The sequence below is a fragment of the Notechis scutatus genome, chromosome 11, assembly GCF_049901735.1.
Source record: "Notechis scutatus isolate UNSWTSFEM ecotype Mainland chromosome 11, rNotScu1.2, whole genome shotgun sequence".
Classification (NCBI taxonomy): domain Eukaryota; kingdom Metazoa; phylum Chordata; class Lepidosauria; order Squamata; family Elapidae; genus Notechis; species Notechis scutatus.
The window spans coordinates 9,822,827-9,845,447 of NC_142019.1; the positions used below are offsets into that span (position 1 = coordinate 9,822,827).

Sequence of the window (22,621 nt, forward strand, 5' to 3'; positions counted from 1 at the left end):
CCTGGGCTGGTTTCCATTGTTGCCTTGAGTTATTTGTAAAAATAATAAAGGCAGGATACAAATAAATTACAATTTAAAATAAAATTAGTCTCCTGCTTTGAGAAAGGGGTTGGACTAGAAGATCCTTGAGGTCCCTTCCAGCCCTATGCTTTTATGTTCTAAAATAAAATTAAAATGTTGGCTACTTTACAACTAAGTAGGTACAAAACCATCATGCTTTGCCATGGGAATGTCAGCCAAATTCTACTCTTTAAAGACCTGTTTTAAAATTCCAAAAGTCATTTCTCTTCCATCAAATTCTAATGAAAAACAGTAGGGGGGAAATATGCCAGGAGAATTTTCCACATCGGGCAAGTTAAGTTTCAGTTGCAACATGACCACAACTACTCCTGCAACTCCAAATGACACCTTGTAACTCTGTTCAATTCAGTCTGATTTACTCAAATGTTGAAGTGTTTGTCACCTTAATAGACAGAGCTTTTTCCTCTTTCTCCTCTTTCTTTCTCTTGATGCACTTTATTCTGAAATACAGACTGAAGAACACTTAAAAATGGAGTATGTGAATTAGAAATAAAATAAAAACTTCCCCCACAGTAACATTTACTCTTTAGAATGGTTTTTAAAGACAGAAGACTGGGGTTTTGGAAAAGAATGCCAAAGCTACATAAGAGTACTAGGAAAGAAATCAAGAGGACTTTATTGATGGGGCAAAATGGGTTTTATATTTCCCTCAGGTAATATTATCAAAGCAAAAGTAATCATATATTCACTTCCAAGAGTACATAAATGGAAAGGTACTGGGGTTCAAAGTATTTGCAGGTGATTCTCAACTTACAACAGTCCATTTAGTGGCTGTTCAAAGTTACAGTGGCACTGAAAAAAGAGACTTATGACCATTTTTTGTACTTATGACCATTGCAGCAGCCCCCGTGGTCATGTGATCAAAATTCTGATGTTGGCAACTGGCTCATATTTATGATGGTTGCAGTGTCCCAGGGTTATGTGATTCCCCTTTTGTAACCTTCTGACAAGCAAACTCAACAGGGAAGCCAGATTCACTTAACAACCATGTTACTCATTTGCCAATGCAGTGATTTACTTAACAAATGGGACAAGCAAAGTATTCTGACCCAAACCCTTTTCCAATAAAACAAACATGAACCAAAGGGAACAGAAACCTTTTAATGATTCTTACGAATCCCTGGTTAAAAGGCTGCTGCAAACTAACTAACTTTGATAAGCACAAACCTTGCCAAAACTGTACAAGGCTGCCAAGAATCACAGATAAGAAATATTTCACAACACAAGTGTCTTCAAATACCAACTTAAGATATTGTAATGTCCATGAGTCTGAGTTTCAAAATGTCTTTGCTTCCTGCAAAGAATGTTCACTTCACAGCTGCCTTTTATCTGCTTGAAGGAGGGACCATTACCTTGCAACCTTACTCCTGAGTCACCTGTGCTGCTGTAATTGTTCTTTCCTGTGAGCAATCCTGCACACACGCGCACTTGGCACGGGCTCCTTGGGAACCTCATCGCTGCTGCCAGCCCCCACAATCTCTGAAGGTAGCAGTCTACTCCCTAATGGTCCTGGCCCCTCAGCCGAGTCCTCGCTCTCCTCAGCTGTCCGCACCTGCTGCCGGCTAACCACAACACAAAGTCGTAAAATTAGGCAAACCTCACTTAACAAATGTCTCACTTAGCAACATAAAATTTGGGCTCAGTTGTGGTTGTTTAATTGAGGACTACCTGTATTGGGAGTCCATAACTCTCCCAAGTAAACTCTGAATAAAATTGGCATAAAAATAACATAGAGTATAATCTCAAGAATTTTATCAAATAATGTATGGGAAAAGGTAACACAATCCTGCTAGCAAGATCATCTACAAAGGAAGGGATCAAAAACTGTAGATGGAGTGCCCACAACTGCAGGATGTAACGGGCATAAGAAAGGGGTTAAGGCTTTGACTGCATAATCACAGTTGCCATTTTGGCATTTTGGGCACCTCCACCCTTTATGCCTGTGCCTGCTACTGAGATTTTGGCATTAATTAATAACAAAAATCCTCAGGTTTTTTTTTTTTTACTTGCTAGGAGATAATAGGAAATCTGATTGAACCAGAAAGGGGGATTTCCTTCTCTTCTCTTCTCTTCTCTTCTCTTCTCTTCTCTTCTCTTCTCTTCTCTTCTCTTCTCTTCTCTTCTCTTCTCTCTCTTCTCTTCTCTGCTCTTCTCTCCTCTCCTCTCCTCTCTTCTCTGAAAAAAGAAACCTTACCAATCTTAGTAATAAGAAATTGCCTTAATCAAAAAAGAGGAAGGAAGGAAGTGAGGGACAAAAGAACAAAAGAACAAAAGAAAGAAGGAGGGAAGAAAGAAAGAAAAAGAAAGAAAGAACAAAAGAAAGAAAGAGGGAGGGAGGGAGGGAGGAAAAGGGAAAGAAAGAAAGAAAAAGAAAGAAAGAAAGAAAGAAAGAAAGAAAGAAAGAAAGAAAGAAAGAAAGAAAGAAAGAAAGAAAGAAAGGGAGGAGGGGGGAGGGAGGAAAGAAGGAAGGAAGAAGGGAGGGGAGGGAAGACGAAAGAAAAAGGAAGAAGGGAGGGAAGATGGAAGGAGAAGGGGAGGGGAGAGGAGAGGAGAAGAGGAGAGGAGAGGAGAGGAGAGAAGAGAAGAGAAGAGAAGAGAAGAGAAGAGAAGGAAATCCCCCTTTCTTCTCTTTCTTTCATAAATGCTCTGATTTTGTTACTACAGAATCGGGACCTTTCTTGGAGGATCCAGGCAGACTCATCATGCCTTGGGTGCTCATTAGTGAAATGTTGTTGCTAGGACGCAGGCTGGCCCTGCTCATTGGTTCCCAGGATATGTTTTGAAACCAACCAAACGCCAGACGGTCTTGCTGGCTTTTACGCACACAGCAACAAGATAGTGGTTCATTTTGAGCTTATAAGGTGTTGATGATGACTCTCCCCGCTTTCCCTTCCTCTGATTCCCCTTCTTTTATTTCTATTTTTAACTGGATAAACTAATTTGGTTGGCACACGGCCACATGTACAGGCGCATGTGAAGGAGGCTTGTTTGTGCATTCAAGGCTTGCTGACATAGGGAGGAGGGAAGTGGTTCTACATTCCTAGGAAGGTGACAAGTTTGGGAGGGGAGGGTTTGGAAAATGTAGGAAGAATGGTTCGTTTGGATGGTTCCCACAAAGTGACTCTTTGAAGCTGCTATGCCGAGCAAGCGGAGACCCCCACTTCTAAAAGGAAGTGGCTACATTATTTATTTATTTTCTTTTAATTGTTTGATTTGTCAATCGCTTACAAGACAATAGGCATAAGTATAAACAGGAGTAAGAATACAGGAAATAGGTACAAATAAATGGGGACAATAGGACAGGGACGGTAAGCACGATGGTGCACTTACGCAGGCCCCTTACAGACCTCTTAGGAAGGGGGTGAGGTCAACTATATTGAGGGTCACGGCTAGCAGTTCCGGGAGCCTGAAGAGTTTTTGACATTGGGCTACGTACCCGACCCTCCTTATGAATGAAGCCTCGAAGCAAAAGAAGGGAACTTGGAGGCAACGACAATCTCCTCTGTACTGCGAAACATTTGCTACAGGCGAGCATGTGCTCACTCAAGCTTAATGGGTTTTTTTCGCCCTCCAAATAATTTCTCTGCAAAGTAGGTGGGCGATCTTATGCTTCAAAAATTTTAGCAACCAGTTCGCTGCCCAGTTGCTGGATGGGCGTGGCCATGGTGGGAATGGCCTAGTCAGCCTCCTGCACCACAGCCGGGGGGGGGGAAGCATTTTTGCCCTCCCTGAGCTCCAAAGGCTTTTTCTTGAGGGCGAAAACACCTCCCTGGGCTCCGGAGGCCCTCTGGGAGGCCCCTTTTTTTGCCCTCCCGAAGCCTCCGCATGGGCCCTGGGATCCAAAACAGGCCTGGTGGAGACTCCTGGGAGGGGAGGGACAGGGTGGGCCATAAAATTAGCTACCGGTTAGCTACGGGTTTGCCCGAATCGGGGAGAACTGGTAGCAGCAGCCCATCCCTGAATAGAAGCCAGGAGGCTTTTGAGTGATGTGCCTGTATTTTTTCTACAGCTGGTAAGATATCTTAAATTCAGTGTTTCTTCCCTTTCAGTTACGCATTGTATTTCCCTTTAGGCAAATATCTGCCACCATTTTCAACCCATCAGAAAAATAATCAGCAAAAGTGAAGTCTGCTGGGCACCTCCATACCTGGGCTTGATTAGAATCATAACGGTGGAAGCAATTGGCTGCTTTTGAATTTAGGACAACAGCTTGATGGGTAAGGGGATATTTATTAAAATGGCTTGGAACGAGTGGCTCACAAGTTTTACTCAATAAGCCAGGCTGCAAAACGATAATCAAACTGCCAAGAAGAGTGAGAAGGAAAAGAGCATAATAACACTCCAGAATTAAACCTTACTTCAGGTAAATTGGAGTATTTTCATTTTATACATAATTTTCAGTACATCTGTTTCTTTTTTTAAAAAAATCTTTTTAATAGCAATAACACTTAGACAAATATACCACTTCACAGTGCTTTACAGTTCTCTCTAAGCGGTTTACAGAGTCAGCCTATTGCCCCCAGCAATCTGGGTCCTCATTTTATCCACCTCAGAAGGATGGAAGGCTGAGTCAACCTTGAGCCTGGTGAGAATTGAACAAAAGTAGCCAATTGTATTTATTTATTTATTTTATTTGTCAATCACTTACAAGATAATAGGTATAAGTATAAACATGAGTAAGAATACAGGAAATAGGTATGAATAAATGGGGACAATAGGACAGGCACAATTGTGCACTTATGCATGCCCCTTGCAGACCTTTTAGGAATGGGGTGAGATACTCTAACCACTGCGTACTGTGTACTGTGTACAGTGTTAGAGTACTCTTAACACTGTGGTTAGAGTATTCTAACCACTGCGCCACCATGGCTCATAATTGTGTCCCGCTTCCCTCTGTGATGGAGCTCTGACTTGAAACTCGTTATACATAAAGTTCGGACTGTGTGGGGTGATAGCTCCATGGTTAAAAATGCTCAGCTTGTCAATTTGGAAGCTGACAACCTGGGTTAAAGACTCAAGCACCATGCAACGGGGGGTGGGTGAGCTTCCATTACCTGTCACAGTTCGTGCCCACCTAGCAGCTCAAAAGCATGTAAATCTGAATAGACAAATAGGTACCATTTCAGTGGAAAGGTAACAGCATTCCATCTGCTTCGGTGTACTGCCATGCTGGCCACCTGACCATAGAAATATCTTTGGACGATGCTGGCTCTCTCGGCTAAGAAATGGAGATAAGCACTGCCCTCATGACTAGACAGGGTAAACCTTTTCCTTTACACTCCCCTTTTTAAGACCCTGTAATCCCTTAATTTGGGGGTAGAGTCATTGGATTGGATTTATTGGGCAGATACCAGAGGTGGTATTCATCAGGTTCTGACCAGTTCTGGAGAACCGGTGGCGGAAATTTTGAGTAGTTCGAAGAACCGGCAAATCCCACCTCTGACTGGCCCCGCCCCCATCTCTTCTCTGCCTCCCGAGTCCCAGCTGATCGGCTGGGTCTTTTTTGGTTGCTCTTCACAGGAGAATGGAGCTGGAAAGCAGGTTAGTGGGGTGGGGAGGGAATAAGGATTTTGCAGTATCCTTCCCCTGCCATGTCCACCAAGCCATGCCCATAGAACTGATAGTAAAAAAAAATTGAATCCAACTCCTGCCAGATACCCTTCCTCGCCCCACGTAGAGGTCAGAAAGAGCATCTTACCTTTACCTTTATTTATTTATTTATTTATTTATTTGATTTGCCAATTGTTTACAAGATAATAAGTATAAGTGTATACATAGTTGTGAATACATGAAATGGGTACATATAAGAAAAATAAAAGAAGAATAAGAGAAACCATAGGACAGGGACGGTAGGCACGTTGGTGCGCTTATGCACGCCCCCTACAGACCTCTTAGGAAAGGGGTGAGGTCAATAGTAGACAGTCTAAGGTTAAAGTTTTTGGGGTTTGGGGAAGAAACTACAGAGTTTACCTTAAGTAAAATTATTCTAAAGTCAAAAATTAACTCTTGGTTAATATTTAAAAGTCTGAAATGTTTTTTCAGCTTCCCAGACTATCCTGAAGCACTGAAATGTCCTGTTGGTTTCCAATTTAAATCCTATCAAGTCTGATTCTACTTAGCTCTTTTGACATCAAGCAAAGTTAGTCACTTGCTGCGGTTATAGTGGAGTTCCTGTAAATGGAAGGAAGAACATTATTTTGTTGGTGTTGATTAGAAATGTATGCTAGCAAACAATCCCTCCACCATAACTGGGTTTGGTTGTTGTTTTTTCCCCCTGATCCAATTACATTTCATGGAGCGATTCTAAGTCCAAGGAATCAGCCTCAAGGTTGCAATCCATTTTGTGAGCCTTGCCTCTTACTGGAAATTGTTGCTACGAGATAAGAGGTGAAGTTTAGATTCAGAATGGAGGTAGGTGGATTATCAGGTTACTGCTAAACAGAAAAGCAATTCAGAGGAGGCCAGCCTTCTTTTATTGCTTGTGGGGGTAGGGAGGCATGGAGGGATGTCACTTCCATGACATCATCTTCACTTATCAGCTCCAGCAGCTGTGATAATATATCTCAATGATAAAAGCTATCCTTCTTCCTTTGTTCCAATTCATTATGAGTAAGGTAGTCACTTTGCCCATGCAAAACCAAAGAGTATCAATATTTGCATAAAATCAAGGCACAAACATGCAAATTACTCTCCCGGACTTGATGTAAGTGATGTCCTAGGTCGGATTAGAACTGGAGAACTTTGCAGAGAGTTGAGATGATGTAGTATTTCAGTTGGCCAACACTTGGCTGGGTCTGGAGGCTAAAACACATGAAGAACAGTTGCAGGAATTAGGTATGACTGGTCTAGTGAAAAGAAGGACTTGTGTTGACATGATAGCAGTGTTCCAATATTTGAGGGACTACTACAAAGAAGAGAGGGTCAACCTATTTTCCAAAGTACCAGGAGTCTTTTGAATGAAGACATTTGCATCCACTAAAATATACATCTCTGCAGCTGCTAAAGATACCAGAGTCTTAACAAGATTGACCCAAAGTACTTCCAACTGTGAACTTTTGTGGGGGTGAAGATTACTCAGGGGATAGGATCCTACCGGTTCGGAACGGTTCTATAGAACCGGTAGCTCCGAAGAGCAGCTGACACCAAACTGGTTCACTGGGACGAGGTTTTGGTCTGTTGTTTGGCCCACTTGCCTGCCCGGGCTCTAGGCTGTTCTTTAGTGGCTGCATTTTCCTCTGTGTGGCACTGCTGAGTGCCGCTTGTCAGCTGGAGAAGGTAAATGCTTGCCAGAACTGGTAGTGGGCACGCATGTGCAGCGCACATTTGACATGCATGCATGTGCTCCCCAAACCGGTTGTTATGCTGGTTGGATCCCACCCCTGAGATTACTTAATATTTACAGATAACTTGGCAGAGTGGATTATTACTCTACACTAGGAGTAAGTAACTATGGCCCTTTTACAACAGTTTCTTGCTAATTTATATCATGTAGTTGGTTCAAATGTAAATCAATTCTGGGAGCTGAAGCTCACAGGTTGTAAAGGTGCTATCCCTGCCCTACATTGTCACTCAACAATCTTTGCTCCTGTTCCTTCTATTTTTCAATGGTGCCCAACCATGTCAAGTGATCTTGCAAAATTAGGAAGAATGGGGATTGGAGTCATTTTATGATTAAAAGAAGAAAGGAACAGTCACCCACCAATAAGCAAAGATTACCTTCCAATCCATTTGCTCTGATTCACTTTGCCCTAGGTCACGGTGACTGTCTTCTCACAGAAGGAAGGTCACTAGACTGGAAGTGGAATCTGATTTTAATATTGATGGTGGGGAAAAAAATCTTAACCGACAGCAATTTAAAACGTTCAGGGTGAGCCACAAGATATTCACACCTTTGCTTTCCAATGACCTTACCTGCTCTGAATCCATCAACATCTTCTGCTTAGCAGCTGCCACAGTTTGCCTAAAGACAGAGCTGCCCCTGATCACTTTCTTAAATCAAGTTCCAGAGAGAAACATTGGAAGAAGGAAATGCTGAGTTAAAACAAGGAGTGAAACTAAAAGTAAGCTCCAAATAATTAAACCATTTCTTCAATGTGGTCTTCTCTACATCCACAGGATGGACACTTCTGAACATATATTTTGGCCGGCATGTTCTCTAGGAATCTTGGGAGTTATCCTCCAAGCTCACTTACACAATATAATTTAGCAGAAACTCTTACAGTAGTACCTAAAGGAAATACATTTTGCAGATGTCTTGTGTCAAAGGAAAATGTTATATTCCAATTGTTTCCTTTTCAACAGCTGCTACTCAGAAGTTGATTTAATAGCAGTGCCCCCCCCCCCAGCAATGAGTTCTAATGATGAATGAAATGTTCAATTTAATTTGGTCGCCAAGCTGGATGTTTGCTCTTAAAGAATATTCTTTCAGATATACTTTCAAAGAACCTTGAGGCAAGTCAAGCAATAGAGTTTGAAGAGATCTCTCCAAATAATAAGTGATAATCTCAGATTTTTAATTTCATTTCCAAGGCCTTTTCCCACACAAAATTCTGACTGGAAAGTGGGTAGCTTCAAGGTTGAAAGAACTGATTGGTTCCCTTCAATAATTCAGATGGACTTCTTTGAAAGTAAAAGTAAAATTTCACCAAACATTCACTAATTGTGCCAACTTAGGAAATTGCCTTAAACCAAGTCACCCTGTCCATCAGGTTTAAGATTGACTACATCAGTCTTTTGGGTGGTGATGGCTATATTTCAGACATCTTATGACTGCGGTTACAAAATGATTGCCGCAGTGGGCATACTCATTTATAAAATGTTTCTCTTGTTGGGGCATGGTCAGCCACAGAAAACCCATTTGGATGTTGAAGCTAAAACAAGGTCAAATCTCTAACTGCATACACCTTCCTTTTAAATTAAATGATAGCATTATTAAAAGAATATGTAAAAACATTCTAAGATACATAGGATAAAGAGGTCAATGAATACTCTGGTATTAATACAAGGCACCAAATTTGGAATTTTAAGTCTATGACAAGCTTCCTTCCCAAAAAAATCCAGACAGAAAATTCTTTGTTACTATGCAATGATTATGATTACATAGTATTATCCAAAGTTTTGCAACCTAGATCCTGTTACTCTAGCTTCCCCAGGCTGGATGCTTTTAGATGGTCTTCAAAATTCCATGTCTACATGACCAGAGTTCCCCCCCCCCCCCCCAAAAAATTATTTTTTTGCTTATCGCTATCAAAAATGAACATGAAAGGGCAATCAAATTATTTTGGTCAGTCTCCCACAACACACCATCAGCAAGGCTCTAATTCTCCGGACACTAAGACGAACACTGTTAGGAGTTTGAAAGCATGCAAATGTGAGTAGATAAATAGGTACCACTTTGGTGGGAAAGTACCAGTATTCCATGTGATTTGGTGTATAGTCATACAGGCCACATGACCACAGAAGGATCTTTTGATAATGCTGACTCCCTCGGGTAGGAAATAGAGATGACCACTGCCACCTGGAATCGGACTCGTCTTGACAGGCGAAACCTCCCCTTTACTTTTTAATCCTGAAGCAGCAGTCATAACATTGATGAGGACACAGAGACGTAGACATTAACAGTGGTTTAATATACAACAGTTATATATAGACAATACATGTGGCAGGCAAAATTCATTTACAAGCAAGCTTTCTTCTTCTTAATACACAGAGAACTTCTGCACTGAATACTGGTCACAAGAAAAGAAAACCACACCCTCTAATGGCTGCCTTTTATATACACACCTCTTAAGGGGAAATTTACTCTCCAGCCTTAAAGGGAAATAACCATACTCTGCTGAATCACTCTTGTTACATTAGCCTATTACATCAGCTTCATAGCATCTTGCAGCTACTCACTGCTGGTCAGTTCTTAAATCCTAATACCTTAATGGCAGGGGTGGGATTCTACCGGTTCTGTCCGGTTCTGTAGAACTGGTAGCTCTGAAGAGCAGCAGATATAGAACAGGTTCTATGTCTGCTGCTGTTTTGGCCCACCCGCCCGCCCGGGCTCTTACCTGACCTTTATTTCCTTCTTTTTCAACCTCAGCTGCTTTGCGTGGCACAGCTGTGGTTGAAAAAGCAGGAAAAAAGTGCTTTTTCAAATGCTGTGCACCCGTGTGCAGCGCTGCTCAGCTGTCCTGGTTGCAAGCTGATGAAGTTTCACATGCGCACGCAGAACGTAAATCACTGAACTAGTAGTTACACCGGTCGGATCTCATCCCTGCTTAACAGAGTATATTGCCGTATTTGTAACCAATCCTACCTCCAACCCTACACCTATTTCCAAGTTTCAGAAAAGGATATTCTTACTAAGAGGAGAAAACTGTCAGACAGGTTTCATTATAGTAGCTTGGGGAAATAGGGAAAGCTTTTTATATTTCAACTTATCAAATCTATTTTGTGCTTAGAAAAAATATTTCAATCTGCACCCAAGACAACCTTAGGGCTAATAGGAGCTCTGATCTCAAATTTGAGCACTTCTGAGCCATTGCGACATCCTGTCTCTAAGGTTGCTATTTTGAAATGTTCAGAAAGCTTTGTATAAGTTCTCCTCATGCTATCCTTAAAAACATTTATAGTAGGCTGGTAATCTGATTCACTTGGGGTGCCAGTTACCAAAGCCTAACATGGAGCTTTAAAAGGGAAATTAGAATGATTTCTAATTTTGTACTTGGGGGTTGCACAGGAACCCTGTGGATTGTACAAACACCAGGGATTGAGATCCTCCCTCTTGTCTCTTTGATGTCCTCTTATTGATGGGCATGATGTAGCATGATGAGCAAAAATCTTCAGTACCATGGACAGGTCCTAGTTGACTCCAGGAGCCCCTGTGAAAGATGGAATATACCCAGGGGTCTTCAAACTTGACAGCTTTAAGACTTGTGGACTTCAACTCCCAGAATTCCTCCTCCAATCATGTTAGCTCAGGAATTCTGGGAGTTGAAATCCACAAGTCTTAAACTTGCCAAGTTTGAAGATCCCTGGTATATTCTATCTTTATACTGTATTTCCATCTATATACTGTAGCATGGTCTCTTCATGATGTTTGCTCAGTGTAATGTGAATCCCTTTAAGGTAAATATGTTGACCTACTCTTGGAAGTATATCCTGGGCTTCAAACCTTGGAGGCATGAAAAAATACTCAGTTCCAGCCTCTTTTCTTTATGCAGGCTGCCTAATTCTTTGATTTTCTGAGTTGAGTATACTCAGATGGTTGAATCACTTTTAATTCTGCTTTGGAGGAACACTAACTCATTTAAGGAAATTACTGAAATTCTCATGGATGGGTGCTGTACAATGAGAATTCTTTTCATTCTTACAAAAATTACCAGGAGACTCATTCACATGTTCAGTCAATGTGCTAATTAGAGACTGCATTCATAGCCCTGCCATGGTTATTTTTATCTTTGATTTTATTAAATTAATCCAGTTTTGTGGGTGGGAATTGATTGCCTGAATCCTGAACTAATCCTAGATCCAGGGTTTCCCTGAGATATGTAAGGTGATGACTGGATTAATGGGTTTATAATATAATGAATCATGAACCAAACAAAAGGACTGGGTTCATACAGAAAGCCGAACTCCAAACAAACAAACAAACCCGTTTTAAAACTAATCAAACTTCACATGCTGCTCAATTACAAAGGGTATATCTTTGACAAGATTATTTCTGTACCCATACAATAGGCTTCGGCAGCAAGTTCTCCCAATAGCCCCAAAGCCCCACCACTGTAATTATTTTGGATTCCCATCTTTGGTTAGGCAATTCACACTTAAACCACCTCCTCAAAACCTGATACTGTGGCATTGCTATAGCGAACGCGCTTCGACAATAACATACTTATTAAAATGTGAGTTTGCAAACTTAGGGGAAAACATAGTAAAAACCAGCAGAGTTTTCCATCTGCTTGGCTCAACCTTTAAAAGAGAGAGAGGAAAAAAAGAGGCCAACTCGCTATGGTTCTATATAAAAAAAATACGAGTTGTTAGAAAATAACACCAGGAGTGTGTGTGTGAGAGAGAGACATAATGAAAGAATCAGTTAGTTGACATGCCAATTTTATTTGTATAGACACAGCAGATGGCACACCAGTCTCAGTCAGGGTCTTACAAGACAATTTGGGTGGTTCTTTAAGTTGTTGAGGAGCAGATTTTCTCCTGGAAGAACTCCAGGGTTGAGAGTTTTTTTGCATATCATTGGGTAGGGAAGCTGGAGGTGATGGAGAAGATCAGGACACTTCCTTCCGAGTTAGACTTATTATTTATTTACTTACATTTCACATTTCTCCTTCAAAGAAGGACCTCGGGTGGTATACAATAAGATATGAGAATATAAAAATATTTACAGATAGATCTTGACCTACAACAGTTCATTTAATGACCATCGAAAGCAGAGGTGGTATTCAGCAGGTTCTGACCCATTCTGGAGAACCGGTAGCAGAAATTTTGAGTAGTTTGGAGAACCGGCAAATATCATCTCTGACTGCCCCTGCTAAGCCCATCTCTTCTCTGCCTCTCATTGAGTCCCAGCTGATTGGCTGGGTTTTCTTTGGTTGCCCTGCACAGGAGAACGGAGCTGGAAAGCAGGTTAGTGGGGTGGGGAGGGAGTGGGGCTTTTGCAGTATCCTTCCCCTGCCACACCCACCAAGCCATGCCCACCAAGCCACACCCACCAAGCCACACCCACAGAACCAGTAGTAAAAATTTTTTGAATCCCACCACTGATTCAAAGTTGCCGCGGCACTGAAAAGCATGGTTTATGACCGCTTTTCACAGTCACAGCCTTTCCAAGCATCCCCATGATCACGTGTTCAAAATGTTTGGCAACTGGGTTCATATTTATGACCATTGCTATGTTCCAGAATCATGTGACACCCCCTTTGGTGACCTTCTGACAGGCAAAGTCAACAAAGACGCCAGAATCACTTAACAGCAAATACTAATTTATCAACGGCAGTGATTTGCTTTACAACTGAGGCAAGGAAGGTCATAAAATGGGGCACTTAATCAGTTAACCAATGTCTCACTTAACAAAAATAAATCTGGGGCTCGATTGTGGTCATAAGTCAAGGACTACTTGAATGAAAATTAACATGGGAAAGTTACATTTTAGAATTTATATCTATCTATCTATCTATCTATCTATCTATCTATCTATCTATCTATCTATCTATCTATCTATCTATCTATCTAATATGTATATATTTCTGTCTCTCTGTCTCTCTCTGTCTCTCTCTCTCTCTAATATCTATATCTATCTATCATCTATCTATCTATCTATCTATCATCTATCTATCTATCTATCTATCTATCTATCTATCTATCTATCTATCTATCTATCTATCTATCTAATCTCTCTCTCTTTCTCTCTCTCTCTAATATCCATATCTATATATCTCTGTCTCTGTCTCCATCTGTCTCTGTCTCTCTCTCTGTCTCTCTCTCCATCTATCTATCTATAAATAAATATTTAGCGAGAAAAGCATCATTAAGCCCCATTAAAAATTAGTTGGCAAAAGTGAAGGGAGGGCTTTCATGGCACCAACCAACAGCATGACTGCATGTTCCTTGGGGATCCTCATGTTTTAAACCTTTTTGGGAAGGCCAGGAGAGTGTGGGATGGCTTCACCTCTGCGGGGAGGGGAGAATATTCCATAAGACAAGGGCAACAGCAGAGAAGGCTCTCTTCCTAGATCCTATCAGTCAAGATAGGATGGGGGTCTGCAACATACCTTCTCTGCCTGGCCAGCTGGAACAGACTAATATCCTTGCATGAAAAAGGACATTTTCTTCCTGGCACACATAGACAGAGTGAAGTGGCCACTTCAAACTACAAATGCCAGATGGGCCTCCTGAATATTGCTTCTCTGCTTCCGCCATTTTCCTCTGTTGGAAGAGAGCGACATATTGTGCTCTGCCTGACTGCCAAGTGCCACCTAAGTCCCCTGCTGTCGTCATGTTGACAGACAATCAGAATGCTTTGAAGCAAGTATTAGATTCTGTAATGCAACAAGGACCTACAAATTAACATATCAAAGATAAAAATAGCTGTATTTGACAGGAACAAATGATTGCAAGTTATACACAAATGAAGGAAAATTAGAGCAGAGGTGAATTTGGGTATCGTGGTGGAGCAGTGGTGAGAATGCAGTACTGCAGGCTAATTCTGCTGACTGCCGACTGCCAGCAGTTTGGCAATTCAATCCTGACCAGCTCAAGGTGGACTCAGCCTTCCATCCTTTCAAGGTCGGTAAAATAAGGACCAATTGTTGGGAGCAATATGCTGACTCTGTAAGCTGCTTAGAGTGGGCTATAAAGCACTGTGAATCAGTATATAAGTCAAATACGGCAAAACTCCAGTTGTCTTCAGAAGTTGTGGGAGCTTCATCACTGGAGGCTTTCAAGAAGAGATTGGACTGCCATTTGTCAGAAATGGTGTAGGGTCTCCCGCTTGGGCGGGGGGTTGGACTAGATGAGCTATAAGGTCCCTTCCGACTCTGATTATGTTATCTGTTATCTGTTTACAAATGTCTCATTTAACAACAGAAAATCTAGGCTCAATTGTGGTCATAAGTTGGGGTTCACCTGAACTTCTCCCTCCCCTTATTTTCCCTAAAGCAACCTTGTGAGGTGAGCTGGGCCAAGAGAGCAACCAGCCCAAAAGTTTCTCAGCCAGTTTTCGTGCCTAAACTGGGACTAGAACTCCAACTCCTAGTTTGTAGGGCAGCACCTTAATGACCGGTACTATACTAAAGTGGCTTTCAAGATGGAGCTGATGGGATCTTCAACAATAGGTGAAGTTTAAAGTAATATATAAAGCAAGGAGAAATAGAATAGAAATAAGAACGGTTTGCAAGGACTGGAAGGTAGTCCAGGGACCGAGGCAGAGTGAATGCTGTTGATGTCTATTAGACATTTTTTTTTTTTTTGCATTTTAAGCAAGGAAAACAAAATCTAATAGAAGCTAGAATGGTTTGCAAGGGCTGGATGTGGTGTTGGTGTACATTAGACTTGCTGCGTTTTCTGATTCTGTATCATTCCTTGATTCCTTCTGGCTTACTTTTCTGCATTTTGCAGAATGGTGTTGTGAGAATATGCATCAGTACTAATTGGTGGCCTCATTTAGCAAACAGAGACTGAGACTTGGCTCGGTTATGCCACACGGCAGCCAGCCTTCCATGTGACAACAGTGCAACAATAGGAAAAGATGAGGTGGCCCAAACAAAGGAAACTTTTTCTTCATACCCTAAGAGAAAAGCTGCAGCAGCTGGAACGAATAGGCCTCCCAACTTCAATTTTTCATGGGAAATCTTTCTCTAAAACTAGCAGGTATTTAGCGCTCCGGGTGGTGCAGTGGTTGGAATGCAGCATTGCAGGCTGACTCTGCCCAGTGCCAGGAGTTTGATCAAGGTTGTCTCAACTTCCATCCTTCTGAGGTCGATAAAAAGAAGACCCAGATTGATGGGGGCAATATGTTGAATCTGTAAACCACTTAGAGCTGTAAAACATTATTAAGCGGTATATAAGTTAAATGCTATTGCTATTCTGCACCAGCATTTGACATTCACGGATTCTCCCCCATTCCACCCACCCATCAGTCGCTGTCAGGGTTCTGGTAGTTACCCTCTTTACATCATGAGTCTCTAGCCGGATTTTTAAAGCTTAAATATTTATTAGTAGACATGCCGGTGCTGCCTGGGTGTAGCCGACTCTTGAGACATATCATTCATTGTCACCTTTGACCCTGGTTTTCCCCCACCCCCTGGGTGTATCATAATTCATATTCTCCAATGGGACACATCCACAGCCAAGTCATCAATCATGCTCTCCAGTTAGAATTTTGCCTCGGCAGAAATTTTGGTCACCTGGAAACTATCTATGAAAACATTTCTGGAATGCAGTTTCGGTTTTGCAAGCTGCTGCACTGCTCCTCCCTCCTTTTCTGTTGGCAACTCTAAAAGACCAGATAAATATGAGTTGACAGTCAGTACAGTGATAGCAATGAGGACTCAGCAGACAACCAGATGTAAAACATTATTTATTACTGGTATGTTCAAAGTCATCCTTTGACACAAAGCTGGTGGGGCAGTCAGTTTCTGTGTGTGCCTGATTCCTTGAGCCATTACTGGACCAGTTGGATACCATGCCATGCAATAACAGTGACAAAAATGCACTGGCTTCTTTGCAGTTTCGAGAATGCTCTGTATTGCACAAATCCATCTCATATTCAAAAGCTAACACAGCAGGACTCTCCACATTCGTTTCATAGACATCATTAACCTTCCCTTAAACAGATGAAAAAAAGCCATGAAGATCAAAATCACCTTTCAAAATCACTACAGTATTCAAAATATATTGATTGCAACTTTGCAGCAACGACAGATACAGATCACTTCCATGCCCAGTCTTTGTAAGGTAAAGGTTCTCGCACATACATGCTAGTTGTTTCCAGCTCTAGGGGGTAGTGCTCACCTCCGTTACAAAGCCGAAGAGCCAGCACTGTCCGAAGACGTCTCCATGGTCATGTGGCCGACATGACTAAATGCCAAAGGTGCACGGAACACTGTTCCCTTCCCACCAAAGTGGTCCCTATTTTTCTAATTTCATTTTTACATGCTTTCGAACTGCTGGTTGGCAGAAGCTGGGACAAGTATTGGGAGCTCACTCGGTTACGCGGAATTAGGGATTTGAACTGCCAAACTGCCGACCTTTCTGATTGACAAGCTCAGCATCTTAGCCGCTGAGCCGTGTCCCTTCAGTCTTTGTACTACTCCTTTAATTAAAGACCTCAATAATCTCACACTATTCTGGATCTGAGCCCATTTTTTGACAATTCAGACATAGGATGTCTGGAATCAATGAATTGCATTTGTAATTCAAATTGCCTGAGTTCTGCAATGTTCAAATGAAGAGAAGCTGTTTTCCTATTATTGAAAACCCGTTTCATCCTTGTCCCAAAGATGTTTTTTCAAAAGGCAACTGGACTTTCTTCGTTTTTCCTTGAAGATGTTTTGCTTCTCATTCAAGAAGCTTCTTCAGTTCTGAAGAATGAAGGTGAATTCAGTCAGATCTGAAGAAGCTTCTGGGATGAGAAGCGAAATGTCTTCAAGGAAAAACAAAGAAAGTCCAGCTGCCATTTGACAAAGCATCTTTGGTACAACCTAAACCTGGATGACTGAGAATCTCCAGATCCCCATTTCATCCTTGCTTCTGGACTGTGTCTTCTCTGCACAGAATTTAAATCAACTTCCCATTCACATTTTCCCAGGGATACTACCTTTTCAATTAATGTACAGGGATACTACCTTTTCAATTAATGACCCCTCATCCTGAATTAAGATAGTTGAAGGACAGGAGATCACTGGTCTTAAATTTTTGGGGCACTCCTTTGATCAGTAGGAGGGAGAACTTATGAAACTTAGTACCATTCTGTGTTGAGGCTGGTAATAATGAAAGTGAAATAGTTCAGCTTGGAACTGTACTTGAGATTTGAGAACAGAATCCCACAATGGTCTTGAGGCACCTCTTTATTATGACCAACATAGACTTGGCTGATGGTTAAATTCCTTAGATTGCTGCAGTTACTTATGAAAAATCTTAACATCTTGGTTCTCAGACAAAGCCCCAGAAAGTCAGAGGGGAAAAGAATGCATTTGTGAATTGTGTAAAGCTTAAAAACAAAACTGGAAAGCTAGTGATTGAATGAGTCACATCTTTAGAATGAAGCTTCTTGGTGACGTTTCAACAAATCTCTATGTGGCTTGTCCCAATGAGCATTTTATTCTAAGGCAGGCTATAAATATTTGTAAAATAGTGCTAGAGAAAGGATGGAAAGGGGAAAAAACAACCAAAAAAATGAGCTGCTTGATATGACAGAGGAAACATTTTTCTGCCATCTTGGTTGCTAACTTGCTGGAGATTTTTCTATTTCTTTTTTTCATTGTCAGGCTGAATGTCTTTATCTTTTGGTGCAAACACAAATGCCTTTATTTATTCATTAAGCAAAATTATATATGTATTATACATATGAATAAAATATGCAATGTTTAGTATTAGTAAAGTATTCTTCATGTCAGGAGTTGGAAACCTGTAGATCTTCTGGTATTTTTGAACTACAGTTCTGGATATCTCACGAAGACCCCTGAGCCCCTCACTCCATGAATTAAGACCTGGCTTTAGTTTACACAAATTTAAGGAAAGGAAGTAAGCTTTTTTATGGACTCCATAAATTTCAGATTCCAGCTGGGAAAAGCTTATGGGTGAATACTTCATGCATAAAAAGATACCAAAGAAGACATTCAACTCAACACATCAAGATGAAGCTTAAAAAAAAAATTAAGGGCGTTAAAGCTGTGTTAATCGTCATACCAACATTTGAAGAGTAGGGAAATTTGGGACAGAATGCAAATAAATATTCCCTGTAGAATACTTTGTAAAACAATGGCACTCTTTCAAGAAATTGTGTATCCTCCTCGTAAATTGTGTATCCCCCAATGTACAAAGTGGCCAGTGGTTTAGCTCTGAGAACTTCTGATGTGCACAGAGTGTTATGTGGAAACAGTGACTGTAGTGCAATTTAATTTAAAAGCGTATGGCACATGGAAGAAACTTAATTATTAGTCACCAATAGAGTTTCAGGTAGAGAAATCATACTAAGACAATCATACTCTCAAACTCCCAGTCCGTGAGCCAGATGCATCACGTGCTGGCCACACCCACACCGTTTAGTGATGGGGGGGGGGAAGTCCTTGATACATCATGTGATGTCGCTGTGATGTGACTTTGATACCCCTGCACTAAGACAGCACACACACACACACAGAGCCCTCCAAATAAACTATCAAGTCAAAAAGAGGGCTGTGAAAATATTTACAGACTCCTCACATCCCAGACATGAATGTTTCAACTCCTTCCCTTAAAATGACGCTATAGAGCACTGCACACCAGAACTACTAGACACAAGGAGTTTTTTCCCCCAAACGCCATCACTCTGTTAAAAAAATAATTCCCTCAACACTGTCAAACTATTTAGTAAGTCTGCATTACTATTACTATTAATCCTCCCATCCTTCCTTTAACCCATCTCCTCCAACTTATGACTGTATGACTGTAACCTTGATTGTATCCTAACAATTTTTATTGACTGTTTCCTAGTATGATTTGATTGTTTATTAGTAACCTATGACTATCACTGTTGTAGCTTATGATTCTTGACTCTTGACAAATGTATCTTTTCTTTTATGTACACTGAGAGCATTTGCACCAAGACAAATTCTTCGTTTGTCCAATCACACTTGGCCAGTAAAGAATTCTATTCTATTCTATTCTATTCTATTCTATTCTGTTCTATTCTAATTCTAATTCTAATTCTATTCCATTCCATTCTCCATTCCATTCCATTCCACACCACTCCACTCTCCACTGCATATAAACTATCAACCTCAGAACTTTCATGCAATATCTGGCAAACAAGTCGGATGCTGGTGATTTCTAATTCTAAAGCATAGCAGGTTTCCCATTTCTGTTTGAGTAACAAAGAGAGCCTTGTCCCAATCAGATGATAGCACCAGAGACTTCTGGGGAAGCTGTTCCATTTGAACACCAAGTCATGACCAACTGTCAAAGCGGTGAAGGGGACCCTGCTCTAGCTTTAGATTTCAGATGGAAGAACAGAATGATGGAACAAGAGAGACACATTTTCACATTTGATGCTTAACTCATACTTGTTTTTGGAGATGGCCAATTCCTTCTTCTGTTTAATATTCTGGACAGCCTAGTTTAGCTTTGAACATCTGTGGGGTTCCCCTCCACCCCTGTGTGTGTGTGTGTGTGTGTGTGTGTGTGTGTTTAGCATCATAATCCTTCAACTGGAATTTGCAACAACTCAAGCTGGGCGCATTTCTACTATTCCAAGCAGTACTTATTTGCTGCAGAAAGATATCAAATGTTTTGCCCTAAGTGGTCCCAAACTCCCTTTGGATGTACTCATAAACAGGGAAACTCTCCAAATATGCAAATAAGCCCATCGCTAACACAATTAGAGATAAGAACCCTTTTTTGCAGCTATTATCCCTGCAGGAAGTGTCATTGAAGGTAACCAGGATCCATTGGTTCTGGTTACATTTCAGGATGTGAATGCATTCCTAGGTGGTTTAACGCAGAAGAAAATACTACGTAAATCAGCTGGAACATAACACACAGACGTACACACACACACACACACACAGACCTACACAGCTCCACAATGTTAAGATTGGATACGCATCACCTTAGTTTTCACTCAGCATTATAATCAGATAAGGAAATCTAAAATTAGGCCTGGAGTAAAAGGAAGTAAATTTAATTAGCTGGAAAAGAATCCCTCCCTCCTATCCCCTCCAGGTCTAGGCTGATTCAGCAATGTACTCATACGTCATTCATTCATTCAGCAAGAAAAGAATGGAGAAGGATTCTAAAGCTTTCTAAAAAAAGGAAATGGCTTTTCTGGATAGTCTGGGTTCTACACAGGTCATGTGGCCAACTTCTTCAGCTCAAACTTCAAAGGCTTAAAGGTGCAACTTTCCAAGGTTCAAAACTGAAAAAGCTAGTCTGGGCTTGAAGTTTTCTTTGGCATGTACCACTCTGAGGGAAAAGAATGTAAATAAATGCTGCTTTGTTGATGCTGGAAGGCACGAATCCCCGTTCTCTCTTTGGAATAGCAGCATCACTTCTTTACAAACTTCCTAAAACCCGAACCTTCATTTGCAGTCTATGTCAAGGTCCTTGGGCCAATATTGATCATCCATGTAGCAACTGTGATCGGTATCAACCTCCGGGGTGCCGTGGGAAGGGCCCATGGGGTGACTGGGTGTCAGGAGCTCCTCCCATGGAAACTCTACCAATCTGTAAAGTTCCATAGAAGCTTGAGCATCTTCCACAGATGAATGGCCGTGCTTGCCAACCTGCGGGGAGGAAAAACAAACAAACCATGAAATGTTACGAGTAAATCCTCCATTTAGAACCATCCGTTTACCGACCATTCGAAGTGAGAATGGCACTGGAAAAAAATAAGGCTTTGGAGCAAAATTAGTCTTAACAATTCATCTGCCTGAACACATCACTGTTGGGTGATAAGAGGTGATTTTATGTCTGTCTGTCTATCTATCTAGTTCTATCTGTCTGTCTGTCTGTCTGTCTAGTTCTATCTCTCTAGCTAGATCTACCTACTTGCCTACCTATCCATCTATCTCTATATATGTCATATCTCCCTCCCTCCCTCCATCTATTTATCTACACATCATGTCTGTCTGTCTGTCTGTCTACTATCTATCTACACTCACACACAAATTTGCTAAACCCCCGAAAAGTTATTGGACAATCATGGCATGTAATTAGATTGATTAGGAACCAAGAGGCACTACAGGATATTCAAGGATCTCAAGAAATATCCCTTGAACTCCAGAAACGACCTCGCATCAAAATAACCCAAGACAAGGTGCACTTAACAACTTTTAGATGTAAGGCAACTGAATGATACTAGGGTTTTGTGGGTTTTTTTGGCATGAGGATTCTGCTTTTCAGTGCTCTTGAGGAAATGAAAGATGGCAAGTTACCTGAATGTCTTTGTGTAGCAGCTGATGAGTTAGGTTCTTGAGAGACATGCTTGGTTTCAGAGTTGATGCGATCTTCTTCTTCAACAGAGGACACTGGCTTGTATCACGCCTCCAGGCTCGGGAGGGAAAGTATTTTAAGGCTCGGAAATCATTGTGGAGAGCATGTCCCACGACTATTTTATCCTTCAAGATCTGTATGATCTAGAAAGACAAAATAGGTTAATTCTCCAGTGATCAGGAAAGGACAGTTGTACGTCACTCAAACAAGCAGATCAAGATCTCTCTCTTCATATCTTTCATTTTTTATCAATATCTTCTATCAATATTATCTATCTTTATCATTCTCCACTACTTATCAATATCTATTTTCATATCTATCTTCTATCATTATCTGTCAATATCTATCAATAGCAATCATTATCTAGCATTATCTATCTCTATCACCTATCAATATCTATCTTCATATCTATCTTCTTTCGTTATCTATCAATACCTATCACTATCTATCTATCCATCCATCTGTTCGCTCTTTGATTCCCCCCCCCCAATTAATGAAGACATTTTTATTTTCAAAAATGAGTAGAAAATTTGTAGTAACACTTAAGGAAAAATTGTAAACCATGTTTTCTAATTTCCTGCAACTCAACTGCTGAGTGTCCACAAAAATGGAACCAAAAATAGAACAAGTGAGAAGAAATCAATAAATTGGGACCCTCGAGGTATACAGAGGTGCGTAGTCTTTAAAGAGTACACCTGTTAAAAGGTTAAAAATGAAAAACAAACTAAACAAAACTGGTCAATGAGGACTTAAAACACCCTAGCTTCTGAATTCTAACTGCTTCCCTGGAGATATATTAAAAATGGACAAAAGGAAAATGAAGTGATGGATGGATGGATGTGACGGGAAG

General features: G+C 41.0%; 1 protein-coding gene across 2 annotated transcripts in view; it reads right to left on the reverse strand.

The window, feature by feature from the left end:
- Nucleotides 1-18,084: 18,084 nt before the first annotated feature.
- LOC113421473 (apoptosis-enhancing nuclease-like) overlaps nucleotides 18,085-22,621 on the reverse strand; it is a 72,805-nt gene continuing 68,268 nt past the window's right edge. For both annotated transcript variants that reach the window (XM_087972771.1, XM_026681860.2), the window contains exons 3-4: nucleotides 21,714-21,914; nucleotides 18,085-21,062 (exon numbers count right to left, since the gene is read on the reverse strand). In XM_087972771.1, the coding sequence (XP_087828897.1) occupies nucleotides 20,859-21,062; nucleotides 21,714-21,914 (405 nt within the window). In that variant the 3' untranslated portion in view covers nucleotides 18,085-20,858. The remainder of the gene's footprint in view (nucleotides 21,063-21,713; nucleotides 21,915-22,621) is intronic.